We start from the raw sequence: 15,088 nt of genomic DNA, 5'->3' as shown, positions 1-15,088 counted from the left end.
AGTCTGTGTTTGAGATTTGACTTGTTTTGAACCACTCAGATGAACCAGTGAGGTGTGAAATAGAGACAGTACGAACAAATCAGGACAGCAAGTTAAAATGCAGCCGTTACCTGTGCTTCTCCTGCTCCTCTTTCTCGACCAGTCAAAATGTTTGCTGTGAATAAAGTCAATGACTTTTTTTCACATACAAAACTGTGGAACTAATAGGAAAAAAAACAAAACAAAACATACACCTGCTTTTAGGTGAAGTACTTTCAATTTTATTTTATTTATTATTTATTTACGTTAATTAAGACATCGGTCAATCAGCAGATTTTCATTTGTAAACCTAATCATGGTTTGAAAGGTTTGCTTTGTATTCTGCAGTTTTTTTTGCACATCCAACTCTGTATGTAAGACTCTATAAAGCCAAAGACATTTAGATAAAGTTTTCTTAAATTATAAATCCAGTAAATGATGAGTAAGCTGCTGTTCTAAACTGTGAAACTCCTCATCAAGCAGAACATACTTCTGAATTATATCTATTACATCTTTTTCAGTAGCGAGATCATAGTCCTTCTTGTTCTTGAATGGTAGATGTCCAGCCAGCTCACAGAGAGCAACGTTGAAGGCAGACTCCTCTTTGGCACCAAAACAGGATATTCTAGGCCACACAGCAACACGGACGCCTTTTCTCGAGCTGAGATTCGTCTCGTTCTGTGTGTGATCAATGGGTGGGATTCCTCTCGTCATGAACAAGTTGTGGGCAATGTTGCAATCCACAAGAAAGTCTGTCACCTTGCATATGGCTTGTGCTACTTTCTCCACCTTTTCTGATTCTGTGTAAAACAAGAATCCAGCAGGAAAATCCAAGAAGCGATAAAATCCCTTTTCAGGTAGCAATGGCTTGACGGGCACAGATTCTATCTTGAGTGCTTGGTCCAGATAATAGCCATGTAGATGTAAATGATTGACTGACGCAAGTGCTCCTAAACTGTTGAACCCAACACGAAATCCAGGATTGGAGCTCAGAAGCACAGATTCGATGCCAACCTGGATGGCGAACTTTGTCAGGACCTGTGGTAAACAACGTAATGGCTCTGGAACAAAGAGACTATGTCCAAACTCCAAAGGACTCACATTGACCAGCACAACCATCCTGCTGGGTTGAAGCAACTGTTCGCTGTCACTCAAACCTGAGTCCTTCTCTGTGTCCTTTATCATCTCAAATGTGATTTCCTCTGGATTGACTTTGTTAAAGTTAAACTCTTTGGCGTTGAATTCTTGCTGAATGCTTAGTATCTCCTGAGGCTTCCTTCTCTCTACTCCTCTTTGAATATTCAACTGGGCCACATAGCCATGCGAACCTGGCAGGATGCGTGTTTGTAAATTACCCAGTCGATAGCGAAAGAGCCCCCTCTCCATCCGGTCTCTCCAGCCAGCTTGGATTGTCTTGTCAAACATCGTTGGCCCCGATGTCGTCTCAGGATTGCTTTCACTCGACCGCCACACATCTGTGACAAAGTCCTGGTGGGAATACACAAACTGGAGCGGCATGGGTGGATCTGCTGGTGATGCTGAGGGGCGTAACATGTGACATTCAAGCTCATTGTAGTCGCACAGATTGTATTTCATTCTGCTGAATCATCTAACAGATCTGTCACGCATCGCAAAAAGAAAACAGGGCTGCAATTTCTGCTTACCTGTTGACATTTTAAAAATCAGTAAAAGAATCTGTCCATCACAAACGACCAAAGTAGTTAAAAAAGAAGAAATCTCTGTATCTTACAAACGAGCAAAGACACACAGACACATATGTTTCTCTTGCCCGGTTTCCCACAACATGACCAAGAGGGAACTCACCTTTTAATTTTGACATCTCCAAACAAACATCTGATTAACGTGTCTGTAAAAGGCAGATCTACAACTTATTCATTTAGGTATAATTTCACTTTCCCCGACGCCGGTCAGCTGAGCTAGCTCACTTCCGCGTTGACACGTATTCTTCTTCGTTGGCGTTTATTGTTGTATTTCCGGTTCATAGTTCCGTAATCTGACAGACAATTTTCATGCAAATTTGACGAAAGAGGCACTATATTACAAAAAACAAAACAAAACCAAACAAACAGGGATATTTATTATTATTATTATTATTATTATTATTATTATTATTATTATTATTGTTGTTGTTGTTGTTGTTGTTGTTGCTGTTATTATTATTAATAACAATAATAAAATCGGGAAATGAATCTTTGGAGTGAATTTTACTCAATTCTCCTTTTTTTCTTGATAATATTAGAGACAACAGACAGTGTTATTCTCTATACACTACGTATTACCAAAGAAAACCTATTCAAGGCATAAATGCTAAAGGAATTTGCCTGAGTACCTGAAAATGTATACACACATACAAACCATCTGCCCCCAACAAAGATATGAAGAAATATATTTACAAATGATCCAATCTTTAAATATGGTTAACCCCCAATTACTAGCATTGTACGTATCCTAAAATATATAAATGTTGAGCAATGCTCCAGTTTTTCATAGCTGACCTAAGTAAGCTCAACTAACTTTGAGAGCGTGAGCAGCTGGCCAGTCAGGCATCACAGTTATTTTAGTCACTGCACACCCCAGTGATAAAGCAGACAGTGATTGGCAGAGCTGTGTTTGCCTGCCACAGAACTTTGTGGATCACCAAAGTGGATGCAACATATCTGAAGTAACTGGAAGTCACTTCACATTTCTCAGACAAAAATAAGGCCAAGTAGGATAAAGGATGGAACCAGGCAAAAATACAGTAAGTACAGCTATGTTTTAAATACGATACCTTAAAGTAATGTCTTTTAAGAAGAATGTCTTTCTCTGATTTTCTTTCGAAAGTGAGCCATTTTAAACCTTATGAGGTTTGACAGGTATAAGAATAAGGTTTTATCTGAACACATGGCAGTCTGGGCTGCTGTGCTTGTAGTTACTTTTAATGCCATCAAGAGTTTCTGTTGCCAATGCATGACAGTTGCTATATATGCTAGCTAGTTTCAACTAGTAATTAATCTTATTTAAATGGGATCATGAAGCTTGTCTCTTTGGAAACAACCAAACAGAAGACATTTAGAAATACAGGGGAAAAGAAACATATTTCCTTGTTCATATCTCTGCCTTTTTAATTTCCTTTTCTCTTTGTCTAGTCGGGAACTCTAAATATAAATATGACACTGGACACTGATGTTGAGCTCACTGCAGAGGATTCTCAGTCACCCTCTATGGTCATTGTTGAAGGTAGTGGTCATGCATGCATATCACTTCGTAACCTAGATAATGTATATTCAAACTTAGATTTAAGTAATAAAAAAATGGGGATAACAGGAAGACTTGTATCTTTATCTTTATTTCATACTTAATGGAATATGACATAATGTTTCATACCCCACCTGATGTCCTACACAATAACAATAAAGTTTAATCTAAAATAATCCAAAAATTGCATGCAAACAAAATTAAATTAACAAATATTTGGGCATAATTCATTCATAATTTAAAAATACTCATCTTCACCAGGGCCGTCTGAAACACCTGCGGAAAATGGAGAACAAAACCCAAGAGTGGCAACAGCTTCTGTTACAGAAAAGGAAAACACTATTAAGCCTGCACTTGAGATAAGTTTCAGCACATTCACTGTCAAGAATGGTGAAAATCTGAAAGTAGAAATCCCAGTGGTGGGGTGTCCAGCGCCAAAGATTGAATGGAAAAGAGATGGCCAGGCAGTCAAAGAAACATCAAGGCTTGAGATTTCAACTACACCATCATTAACAGTTCTTCATATCAGACATGCTGCCAGGGAGCACACTGGTCAGTACTCAGTCACAGCAAGTAACAGTGCTGGGAAATATACCGGGGAAATCACTGTAGTCGTTCTTGAAAAGCCAGACCCACCTAGAGGACCTGTGAGGATTGATGAGATCAATTCTGACTACGTTATAATCTCTTGGGAGCCACCTGAATATACAGGAGGTTGTCAGCTAGACAACTATGTGGTGGAGAAACGTGAAACAACAAGTACAGAGTGGCAGACTGTGTCAGCAACGACAGTAAGATCAACAGTCAAAGTCACCAAGCTAAAGACAGGATCTGAATACCAGTTCAGAGTGTTTGCAGAAAATAGGTACGGAAAAAGTACTGCAATCACCTCTCCTATTGTACTGGCACAATATCCATTCAGCGTGCCTGCTTCTCCTGGTACCCCCTTTGTGTCCACAGTGACTAAGTACAGTATGGTTGTTGAATGGGAACCTCCAACAAAAGATGGGGGCAGCCCTGTAATCGGCTATCACCTTGAACGCAAGGAGAAGAACAGCATCTTATGGACCAAGCTGAACAAGCTTGTTATACCTAATACTCACTTCAAAACGAGTGGACTGCAGGAAGGCATTGAGTATGAATTCAGAGTCTTTGCAGAGAACATTGCTGGAATCAGCTCATCTAGCAACATGTCTGAGTGTTATGTGGCCAGAGACCCCTGTGGTCCTCCTGGAAAGCCTGAACCTATCGTTATTACCAAGGAGATTGTCACACTCAAGTGGGAAAAACCTGTGTATGATGGTGGAAGCACCATTACAGGTTATGTCATTGAAAAGAAAGACCTCCCTGACGGCAGATGGATGAAGGCAAACTTCACCAATGTTATTGACAATGAATTCACCATCACTGGTCTGACAGGAGGTCAAACTTACGAGTTCAGAGTAACTGCCAAGAATGGTGCTGGTGTTTGGAGCACACCCTCAGCAAGTGTGAGCGTCATTGCTCAGGATGTCATTGAAGGACCCACAGCATTCATTGATCCAAAGTACAAGAGCATCACTTGTGTTCAGGCTGGTGAGACATTTGTAATTGAAGCTGATTACTTTGGGAAGCCACTTCCTGATGTAATGTGGCTTAAGGACGGAAAAGAAGTGAATAAATCTACACCAAGAACAGAAGTAAAAAACACCCTAACTCACACAGCTCTGACCGTCAGGGACTGTATAAGAGTGGATGGCGGCCACTTTGTATTGATCCTCAGCAATAGTGGTGGAACTACATCTGTGCCTGTTAATGTGAAGGTTCTGGATAGACCTGGCCCTCCTGATGGGCCTCTGAAAGTGAAAGTCATCAGTGCAGAAAGGTGTAATCTTCACTGGAACCCACCTGTGAATGATGGTGGTGCCTGTGCCTCCCATTACATAGTTGAAAAAAGGGAGACCAGCCGTGTTATATGGACAGGGGTGGACTCTCATGTTGAAGCTGTAAGTTACAAAGTGACAAAACTGGTCCCTGGAAAAGAATATATTTTCCGAGTGGCTGCTGTGAATAAATTTGGGGTGGGTGAATTTTTGGAATCAGACCCATTCGTTGCGCAGAATCCTTTTACAGCACCAAGCGCACCTTCGACCCCTCGAGCCAGTGCTGTGACAGGTGACTCTGTAGCATTAACATGGGAAAGGCCAGAAAGTGATGGAGGCTCAGAGATTGATGGCTACATCCTTGAGAAACGTGACAAAGATGGTGTCAGGTGGACTAAATGCAACAAGAGAAGGCTAAATGATTTGCGTTTCCGGTGCACTGGGCTTACCGAGGGGCGTCACTATCAATTTAGAGTATTGGCAGAAAATGCTGCTGGTGTGGGTGCACCCAGTGAGCCCAGTGAGTATATAAAAGTCTGTGAAGCTACTTATCCACCGGGTCCCCCAACCAACCCTAAGGTGACAGACTACTCCAGCAGCACTGCGTCTCTGATTTGGTCAAAGCCAATCTACGATGGTGGAGCAGCTATCAGTGGATATTTGGTTGAGATGAGAGAATCCACAGATGACGAGTGGATTACATGCACACCAAGCACAGGTGTTGAGAAAACAGAATACACTGTAAAGAGACTCAAAGAAAATGCAGAGTACAACTTCCGCATTCGTGCAATGAATGCTGCTGGCGTTGGAGAGCACATGGATCTACCTGGGCCAGTAAAAGCATCTGAAAAGTTAGAGGCACCTGAGATTGAATTGGAGACTGCATTGAGGAAAACAGTCAATGTTCGAGTCTGTTCCACATTACGTCTCCTTGTCACCATTAGAGGAAGGCCACAGCCTGAGGTGAAATGGTCCAAGGAGGGTGGAATTCTAAGTGAGCGCGCTCAAATTGAGGTGACAAGCTCCTACACGGTGCTATTGATTGAGAATGTTAATAGAGATGATACAGGAAAGTATGTATTGACTGTTGAGAACAACAGTGGCTCTAAATCAGCATTCATCAACGTCAGAGTACTGGACTCTCCGGGTGCACCAGCAAACCTGGAGGTGAAGGAGGTAAAGAGAGACTCTGTATCCCTCTCCTGGGAAACACCTCTCATTGATGGAGGAGCAAAGATTTTGCACTACATTGTAGAGAAGCGAGAAGAGGCCAGAAAGGCCTTCACAAGCGTTTGCAGCTGCTGTGTGAGGAACTCATGCAAGATTGACAACCTCCAGGAAGGAAGTTTTTATTATTTCCGTGTCTTGGCTGTAAATGAGTTTGGGACTGGACTGCCAGCAGAGACCCCTGACGCTGTTAAAGTGTCTGAGGCTCCCCCACCTCCTGGGAAGATCACACTCAGTGATGTCACATGTAATAGTGCAAGAATCTCTTGGGAGAAGCCTGACCATGATGGAGGAAGTAAAATCATATACTATATCGTAGAAATGCAAGCCAAGGGAGATGACACATGGACAACATGTTCAGAAAGTAAAGCACTGGAAGCGACTATTACCAGACTGGCAAAGGGAAAGGAGTTCTTCTTTAGGGTGAGTGCTGTGAATGAAAAGGGACGGAGTGAACCAAAGTCCATGTTAGCACCAGTTACAGTAAAGGACACCACTAGTGCTGGGCCTATTATTAATTTGCTTTCCAATACGTTCACTGTGAAGGCGGGGAATGATTTAAAAATTGAGGTTCCCTTCAAGGGTGCACCAACGCCAACAGTAGCTTGGAAAAAAGATGGCAATGTGCTGAAAGAAACAAGCAGGGTAAATGTCCAAACATCTGATATGTCATCTCAGATTATTATCAAAGACGCAACAAAGGTCGATGTTGGTGTGTATGAGGTGTCAGTCACCAACTCTGTGGGAACCACGCTGGCTGAGATTTTTGTTAATGTCTTTGAAAGACCTGGACCGCCAAGTGACCTCAGTGTGGATGAAGTGAGCGCTGACTTTGTGTCCCTGTCCTGGCAGCCCCCACATTATACTGGTGGATGCCAAATCAGCAATTATGTTGTTAAGAAGAGAGATACAGGGAGCACAGTCTGGCAAACCGTGTCTGCTACAGTTGCAAGAACATCAATCAAAATTTCCCGCCTGACACAGGGGACTGAATATCAGTTTTGTATTGCTGCAGAAAATCGCTATGGCACAAGCCAGTTTGTTGAATTTGAGCCTGTTGTTGCCCAGTATCCTTTTAAGCCCCCTGGTCCACCAATCAACCTCCATGTAGTGCAGGCCTCAAAGTCTGCAATGGTCATTGCTTGGAGCAAACCAGACTGTGATGGGGGCAACCCTGTTGTTGGATACCACATTGAGTGTAAAGATCAAAGCAGTATTCTGTGGACAAAGTTAAACAGAAGCCCGGTGACGGAGAACCAGTTCAAGGTAACAAGTGTTGAAGAAGGTCTGATGTATGAGTTCCGGGTCTGTGCTGAGAACATGGCAGGCATTGGACCCTGCAGCAAGGCATCTGATCCTGTGGCAGCAAGAGACCAGTGTGATCCTCCGTGCAACCTCACTGTCACCAATATAACCAACGGCTCAGTTTCCCTCTCATGGGACAAACCAGAATATGATGGTGGAGCTAAAATTACTGGTTACATTGTCGAGCGGAAGGAGCTGCCAGGTAGTTGCTGGCTTAAGTGCAACTTTACCAACCTCCTGGACACCTTCTTGGAAGTGACTGGCCTCACTGAGGGTGAACAGTATGACTTTCGGGTGATTGCAAAGAATTCTGCTGAGCTTTTCAGTGCACCCTCTGAAACCACAGGGCCTGTTACTGTACAGCATGATGTTGAGCCACCCAAAATTACCATGGAGGATAAATTTAGACAGGTTGTGACTGTCAAAGCAGGAGAGCTACTGAGAATAGATGCAGCCATCTCTGGTTGCCCCAACCCAACAGTGATTTGGATGAAGAATGGTAGAAATATTGGTGCCAAGGGAAGGATTGAGATAATTGCAACAAGGACTCATACCTCTCTACTTGTCAAAGAAAGTGTGAGGAAAGACTCCGGACAGTATACTCTGACCCTACAAAACACAGGTGGTACTGCTTCTAAAGTTATCACTTGCAAGGTCTTGGATAGACCCGGCCCACCTGCTGGTCCTTTGGAAGTGTCTGGTCTCTCAGCAGAGAAATGCTCCCTGTCGTGGGGACCCCCTCATGAGACTGGTGGTGCAGAGATCATGCACTATATTGTTGAAAAGTGTGAAACCAGCCGTGTATCCTGGACTCTTTTGTATGACAACATGATGGCAACTACTTGTAAGATAGTCAAGCTGGTCAAAGGAAATGAATACCTATTTAGAGTGAGGGCAGTGAACAAATATGGCGAGGGTGAAACTTTGGAAAGTGAACCCATCAGGGCAGCGGATCCCTTTACTATCCCATCTGCTCCGTTGGATGTTGAAGTCACAAGTGCAAGCACTGACGCTATGACTGTCTGCTGGAAGAGACCTTCCTCTGATGGTGGTAGCCGCATCAATGGATACGTTATTGAGAAGAGGGAGAAGCAGGGTGTACGCTGGACGAGAGTCAATAAAAAGCCAGTCTATGATTTACGGGTCAAAGCCACTGGCCTGCATGAGGGATGTGAGTATGAATTCAGAGTCTTTGCTGAGAACTCAGCAGGGTTAAGTGAACCCAGTCTCCCATGCTTACTCACCTTGGCTGAGGATCCAAAGTTTTTACCTTCCCCTCCAGCAAAGCCATCTATAGTTGATTCAACCCGATCCTCGGTCACTCTGTCTTGGAACAAGCCGTTGTTTGATGGTGGAGCAGCAATTACAGGGTATAAGGTTGAATTCAAAAAATCTGAAGAAGACGAGTGGACTGTTGGTGTCCACAACACAGATAAAACAGAGTTCACAGTAACTGGCCTCACATCAGGGGCAGAATACATTTTTATTGTCAGATCCATGAATAAAATTGGCATCAGTGAGCCCAGCCCTGAAACAGATCCTCAGGTTGCCATTGAGAAAGAGGAGGAGCCAAGGTTTGATATTAGCCCTGAGATGAGGAAGACCCTGTCTGTTAAAAGTGGCAGCAGCTTCACTTTGGCTGTGCCTTTCACAGGCAAACCAGTGCCCAGTGCATCATGGGACAAGGCAGATGTAGATCTGAGAGTCAGAGGACTCATTAACACCACTAGCTCCATCACCTCTATCACAGTTGAGGGAGCAACCCGTGAAGACTCTGGTAAATACATTGTGAAACTGCAAAATGTTGCTGGATCGGCCTCTTTGACCCTGAATGTGAGGGTTTTGGATTCCCCCGGTCCACCCGCTCATATAACAGTAAAAGATGTAACCAAGAACTCTGCCACTGTTACCTGGGACATCCCTGAGAATGAGGGTGGAGCTTCTGTTAAGAACTACCTCGTAGACATACGAGACATCAGCAGAAAAGGGTGGACAAGACTAACAGATAAATGCCGTCGACTGTCCTACAAAGTGTCTGACCTGGAGGAGGGAGGAATATACTTCTTCAGAGTCACTGCGGAAAATGAGTATGGCACCGGTGTTCCTATTGAGACCAAGGAAGGAACAAAAATGACAGGTATGATCTGGAAACAATTAATATGTCCAATGAAATATCAACTGATTTATTAAAAACCTACAGTTATGGTATTTTTGCACAAGTTCAATAGGATGTAAAACATTCAAGAGAATACTGAGATGTATAAAGCCTTTACCCTGATTTCATTGCTCATTCTTCTTCTTTTATTAAGAGTTATTGATTGATTGATTGATTGATTGATTTTTTTCTCCTTCAGACACAACAGACTGGGACACAAATCCTGGAGCTTAGCTTGCCTGTTGCTGTGTCAATCCTCTCCTGAGCTTCTTTCCGCAGTATATATAATTTTACTGTAGCAGAGTTATAAACATTTGTGGATTGAGTTCATTGCCAGAAAATATTCCGCACTAAAAGCTACTGATTGTATATTATTCAGTTTTTAATGTTTGTATGTTAGTAAGCTGCATTAGACAGCTTAACTTTGTTTACAGATAGAAAATGTACATCTATAAAACAACTGCAATCATTGTAGTTTTGGTACAAAACAATGGAAAAAATAAACAAATTTTTGCTTGCATTTTTAATAGCGTGGAGTGTGTAGTATATAAAGAAATTGTTATAACTGCACATGAAATACTCCCCCCCAAAAAACAAAACAAAACAAAGCAAAACAAAACAAAAAAAACACAATGAACACCTGTATAATTAAATTCTGTCCAAATCTATAAAAATCTCTATGATGGGGAGTCCTTTTTCACAACTCACAAACCTTTAAAAAATTAAGGAGCCAGTACAATATTTATTTATTCAAGCTAAACAAATGTAAAATCTAAACTGTGTATTTCACTAAAGTGGATTGTAAACAAAGTTTTCTCTGTCGCCTGTTTGTTGTTGACCTGACAGTAAGAAGGACTGTTTACAAGGGCGACACCATGGAAACCGTGACGTAGTCAGTACAGGAAACAGAACCAGAAACCGGAAGAGAGCCATGCAAATAGTTAGCTTTTAGATCGGCAGGTTCACGGGTTTTATTTACTAAAAGTACATACTGGAGACACAAATTTAAAATGGGAACCACGGCAAGTCAACTGGGAAAGGAGTCGCTTTCGGAATACCAAGTAAGTGGCCGAAGCGGAGTCTCGAAAAGCAGACAGTAACCGAAAGCCTGAAGTTGTTTTCACGCTCAGTAAAAATTCAGGAAAACGTAGTTTTTGAGACTTTAGTTATGGGAGAAAATTAAAAATTAAGAAAAGCTGTTTTATTTGAGGGACTAGATGTGTTTGACTAATATATTAAATATGACGTCACGCTGAGTGACAGAGCAAATGTTGTTGATTATATGAGATATTAACACGGTGGATGTGTCGGACAGGAAAAATAAAAGTATCCCAGTGACGTAGAAAAAAAAAAGCTCATCAACTTTCTAATAATACACACTTTAACTTTCAGGAACTGACATTCCTGACAAAACAAGAAATTCTTCTGTAAGTGATCAGCTACGTGATACATTTGCGATCATGTTCCACAAATGTATAAATAAATCATTTGAATCGCTGTCTGTTGAGCTACCCAGTAAAGTTGCGTCTTCCGTGGTTTAGTGCTCACAAGAGATTCACCGAGCTGCTTAATAAAGATGAGAAAGACCTTTCAAATGCCAGAGTATCAATGGAGAGGATCCTCACTCTGCCAGAACTCAAGGTGAATGCATATTTAAGTTAAGCAGAGAAATGGTTGTTATGTGGATTCTTTTGTGGTCATTGTTTGTTGTTTAACTTGGACTTTCCTGTACTTTGTGTATTTATGAGGTTGTGCTTTAATTAGTGACAACTTGTACTGACCCTTGTACTTGTACCCGTCCCAGTCCAATCCTTTCAGGAAAAGAATCTGTCATGTATTCTCAACATCTGATCAGAAAGATGGAAGTCTCACATTTGAAGACTTTCTGGATCTTTTGAGCGCCTTCAGTGACTCTGCTACTCTGGAAATCAAGTCGCACTATGCATTCCGTATATTTGGTAAATGAATTGATTACAAAATTGAGTTGGTAATTAATAAAGCATGTTTAGGTTTTTAATCTATGAGGAGTATTTCTTTTTTTCTTTTGTCTTTTTAAGATTTTGACGATGATGGAACCCTTGACAGTGCTGATCTGGAGAAGCTGGTTAACTGCCTGACTGGAGAAACAGATGACACAAGACTAACTTCAGATGAAATGCGGCAGCTCATCAGCAATGTGAGTTCGCTGAGTCTTATGGAGCCACCAGATGGATGCAGCTCAGTATACTGATGTGCTGCTAATCCTGACAGTTCTGAATGTTTTTCAGATTCTTGAAGAGTCTGACATTGACAAGGATGGAACTGTGAACCTCTCAGAGTTTCAGCATGTCATTTCAAGATCACCGGATTTTGTCAGGTAAGTAAATTTTATATTTTTACCAATCTGTATTTTCTCTCTCTCTCTCTCATTAGTTTTTTTTCACTAGAACTGTGGTAACAACTTTTTATTTCTCCACAGTTCTTTCAAGATTGTGCTGTGAAGACCAATCTGGCTGGCTGGCTCTACTGTGGAAATGCATCATCCTTTAATTCTTATATTATAGTGTTTGATGCAATTTTCAATATTTGCCTTAAATTATATTAATCTATAGAATTCTTCAATTGTTTTTATGTATCCTATTTGAATTTTGAAGCCTTTTTATATCTTTTATGCAAATTAAAGAATGTTTAAAAAGTTTAACAGCATAGTTTTTTTTTTTTTTTTACATAGAAAAAAATTACTTAAATATATTACAAAATAAATCCAACATCTCAATGTATTTGTTGTTATACTTTATATTTCCTGAACTGTTGTCCAAAGTCCACTGTTTATGATAGGGATGGGGTTTTATTTTCAGAACAAGTTTCTTCCTCCTTGATGACAGCAGCAAAAGTGTTCCATGTCCCACACACTACGTCAACTACACGCATCTGCTGATCCCTAAAGAACTCCACATGATGAGGCTCATCTAAAGTCGTAAAGCTCTGGTGTCCGAGTTGTCCGTATTCACCTGAAAGGGTAATACAAATAAAAATGGATAAGGGAAGTTTAACCTCTGCTGAAATTAGGTACTTTGTGATTTTGTTGTAATGTGATTGGTGCGACTACTGAAAGGGTTGTTATTTAAATGCAACGTATTTTCTAATAAGTAAAATTAATTAAAAGGTCAGCTAAACTTCAAGAATAAACTTACCCCAGCCCCAAGTGTAAAGATCACCTGTTGCTGGAAAAAAAAAAAAGGAGGTAAGTATTACCATGCTCCATTTTAAACAAAACGCAGACCAACATGAACTACAAAAGACATTCCTTACTTGTTACAGCAGCTGTGTGGCGGGAGCCACAGCTGACTTTACTGATTTCACAGGATGGAGTGACATCCAGCAGAGCTGGGAATGCCTGGATTGAAATGAATACCTCTTCGCTTTTCTCTCCCTTGGTGGCATCGTGGTGTAATTCTCCTGGGCAGTACAGTCAACACAACTGAGCTTTTACTACTGAAGTTCTTACTGCCATCACCATTAAGCAACACGTTTGACACGAAAATTATAGGAATGGTTCATCCATGAATGCTAAAGCCATAGCCATACCTTATATAGTATTCATTTAAATAGTCTGTATTTTGGCAGACTTGAAATGTCGGATATAGCTTATCTCAGGGCAGTGACACTGTGTTTCTCACACAGTGAATATACATGAGGGACACTGACAAACCTGCTTGGCTAATTTGCTGCTGTGATGCTTTCCTCAGACCTTGTGATGGAAGTCCAAGCTGGCCCACCTCATTCCAGCCCCACACATAAAGGTCACCACCATCTGTGAAGAAACAGGTCATTTGACATTTTGTGTCGATTGAAGCAATGTCACCATTTTCACAGTATCTTTATATAACATTTACCACTAATACAGGCAGAGTGCCAGCCTCCTGCGGCAACAGAGCTCATGGGCATCCCCCAAAGCGCCTCCACAGCCCTGGGTTGCTCCTCAGAGGTGAGGCCTCCGTGCCCCAACTGACCATGACTGTCCAATAAATAGAGAATACTCATCGAGGTGCCATTGCTCAGATTCCTAATAAAAACAAGTGTGTAATTACATCAGCCTACCTGCCCAGTCCCCAGCTGTACACAGCTCCCGTGGCAGTGAGAAGGACGGCATGCCCTGCTCCCAGGGCCAGGCTCTTGGCTCTCAGGTCAGGGGACAATGGGCGATAGAAGGGAGGTTTTGTGGCTATGAAGCCTCCAGGGACCAATGGGAGATTCAGAGGGGCTCCTGCAGTAAGAGAGCAATACAATAAATACTCTGGATTCTCTGACCAATATTCTTCTGATGAGGTCAATCGAAAATTACAACAAACATAACCTGAGCTCTCTGACTGAGTTTGTATGTCCATTCTCCATGATGGAGTCTTCGATGTCTTCCGAAGGTCCCAGGACTCAATCCTGTCTGGGAAAGCGAGGGTCAAGTACAATTCACCCAGGAGAGCATCTTTGCAGCCGCGGCTTTCTGCCAGAGGAGCTCTGCAGGACTCAGAGGAAAGGGCATCTCCGAAACCCGAGAGGCTCACACAGCTACCCCCTGACAGACAGACAGACAGACAGACAGACAGATAAACAGGACACACGGATCAACACTGTCGGTGTGCTCTCTCTGTCCAGCCTCAGCTGCCGGACTCACCGTCCAGACTCAGAGAGGCTCTCCGGCTCCAGCTGGCTCTGATGTGTCTGCTCTCTGAGCAGCAGCCTCCTCCGCTCAGCTCTGTGGGACACTTCACTTTCCCTTCAGCGACACATATCTGTCCAAACGCGTTGAAGCCAAATCCAAACCACCGCATTGAGAGCGCCTTTCCCTCCGCTCACTTCCACTGACAAACAACTGCGCCGCGCCGCGCAGTTATCCGCAAAGTGTGAACACTCGTGAATGTGCTGCGCATGCGCTCCCGCTGTGCTGAAAAACTACCTTTTTGAGAAATGAGCTCACTCAACACGGAGACTGGAAAGTTTATTTTTTTCCCCCCAAACACAGTGAAAGCATTTGGAATGTAGTGAGATCATACAAACAAAACACACAGATGAATTACATGATCAACGTGTTCTCAAACATACTTGCAAAAAGTAATAAGGTAGTGTGAACTACATAAACTGGAATCAATATATATTTTGTGAATACCAATTACACGAGTAAAAACTCACATCTTTAGAAAAGAACGCAAAATAGGCTTCCTTTTTGGTCTTCAGGATGATTATGCATGTTTCATGGATGTGCATGAATGGACACAACAATGAATAC

At 42.1% G+C, this 15,088-nt stretch overlaps 4 protein-coding genes across 4 annotated transcripts; 2 read left to right on the top strand and 2 right to left on the bottom strand.

Moving 5' to 3' along the window:
- Positions 1–294: 294 nt before the first annotated feature.
- On the bottom strand, positions 295–1,971 carry gdpgp1 (GDP-D-glucose phosphorylase 1). Its single transcript, XM_029523561.1, has 2 exons — positions 1,843–1,971; positions 295–1,556 (listed from the first exon to the last, which is right to left on the bottom strand). The coding sequence occupies exons 1-2, from the start codon at positions 1,856–1,858 to the stop codon at positions 439–441; spliced, it is 1,134 nt and encodes a 377-aa protein (XP_029379421.1). The 5' UTR covers positions 1,859–1,971; the 3' UTR covers positions 295–438.
- Positions 1,972–2,666: 695 nt separating this feature from the next.
- Positions 2,667–10,332, top strand: LOC115056449 (titin-like). The gene is made up of 4 exons (XM_029522888.1): positions 2,667–2,779; positions 3,168–3,258; positions 3,538–9,807; positions 10,025–10,332. The coding sequence occupies exons 1-4, from the start codon at positions 2,759–2,761 to the stop codon at positions 10,057–10,059; spliced, it is 6,417 nt and encodes a 2,138-aa protein (XP_029378748.1). The 5' UTR covers positions 2,667–2,758; the 3' UTR covers positions 10,060–10,332.
- A 405-nt stretch (positions 10,333–10,737) lies between these two features.
- cib1 (calcium and integrin binding 1 (calmyrin)) lies at positions 10,738–12,503 on the top strand. The gene is made up of 7 exons (XM_029522887.1): positions 10,738–10,886; positions 11,218–11,252; positions 11,367–11,466; positions 11,630–11,783; positions 11,883–12,001; positions 12,093–12,181; positions 12,284–12,503. The coding sequence occupies exons 1-7, from the start codon at positions 10,836–10,838 to the stop codon at positions 12,303–12,305; spliced, it is 570 nt and encodes a 189-aa protein (XP_029378747.1). The 5' UTR covers positions 10,738–10,835; the 3' UTR covers positions 12,306–12,503.
- A 59-nt stretch (positions 12,504–12,562) lies between these two features.
- On the bottom strand, positions 12,563–14,700 carry rccd1 (RCC1 domain containing 1). Its single transcript, XM_029522886.1, has 8 exons — positions 14,477–14,700; positions 14,162–14,377; positions 13,906–14,071; positions 13,701–13,822; positions 13,517–13,618; positions 13,117–13,263; positions 12,999–13,028; positions 12,563–12,815 (listed from the first exon to the last, which is right to left on the bottom strand). Exons 1-8 carry the CDS (start codon positions 14,631–14,633, stop codon positions 12,634–12,636), a joined length of 1,122 nt encoding a protein of 373 aa, XP_029378746.1. The 5' UTR covers positions 14,634–14,700; the 3' UTR covers positions 12,563–12,633.
- Between the last annotated feature and the right edge of the window lie 388 nt (positions 14,701–15,088).

The sequence above is a fragment of the Echeneis naucrates genome, chromosome 16 (assembly GCF_900963305.1).
Source record: "Echeneis naucrates chromosome 16, fEcheNa1.1, whole genome shotgun sequence".
NCBI classification, from domain to species: Eukaryota; Metazoa; Chordata; class Actinopteri; order Carangiformes; family Echeneidae; genus Echeneis; species Echeneis naucrates.
Note: the sequence above shows the minus strand (reverse complement) of the source record. Positions and strands in the feature narration are given on the sequence as shown.

Coding starts and splice junctions, on each gene's coding strand:
- rccd1 (XM_029522886.1), bottom strand. CDS start 14,633: ATGCGGTGGTTTGGATTTGGCTTCAACGCGTTTGGACAGATATGTGTC. Junction 14,072..14,161: donor AACTCAGTCAGAGAGCTCAG/GTTATGTTTGTT, acceptor CTCTTACTGCAG/GAGCCCCTCTGAATCTCCCA. Junction 13,619..13,700: donor GCACTCTGCCTGTATTAGTG/GTAAATGTTATA, acceptor GTTTCTTCACAG/ATGGTGGTGACCTTTATGTG.
- LOC115056449 (XM_029522888.1), top strand. CDS start 2,759: ATGGAACCAGGCAAAAATACA. Junction 2,780..3,167: donor TGGAACCAGGCAAAAATACA/GTAAGTACAGCT, acceptor CTCTTTGTCTAG/TCGGGAACTCTAAATATAAA. Junction 9,808..10,024: donor GGAAGGAACAAAAATGACAG/GTATGATCTGGA, acceptor TTTCTCCTTCAG/ACACAACAGACTGGGACACA.
- cib1 (XM_029522887.1), top strand. CDS start 10,836: ATGGGAACCACGGCAAGTCAACTGGGAAAGGAGTCGCTTTCGGAATAC. Junction 10,887..11,217: donor AGTCGCTTTCGGAATACCAA/GTAAGTGGCCGA, acceptor TTTAACTTTCAG/GAACTGACATTCCTGACAAA. Junction 11,784..11,882: donor CTATGCATTCCGTATATTTG/GTAAATGAATTG, acceptor TGTCTTTTTAAG/ATTTTGACGATGATGGAACC.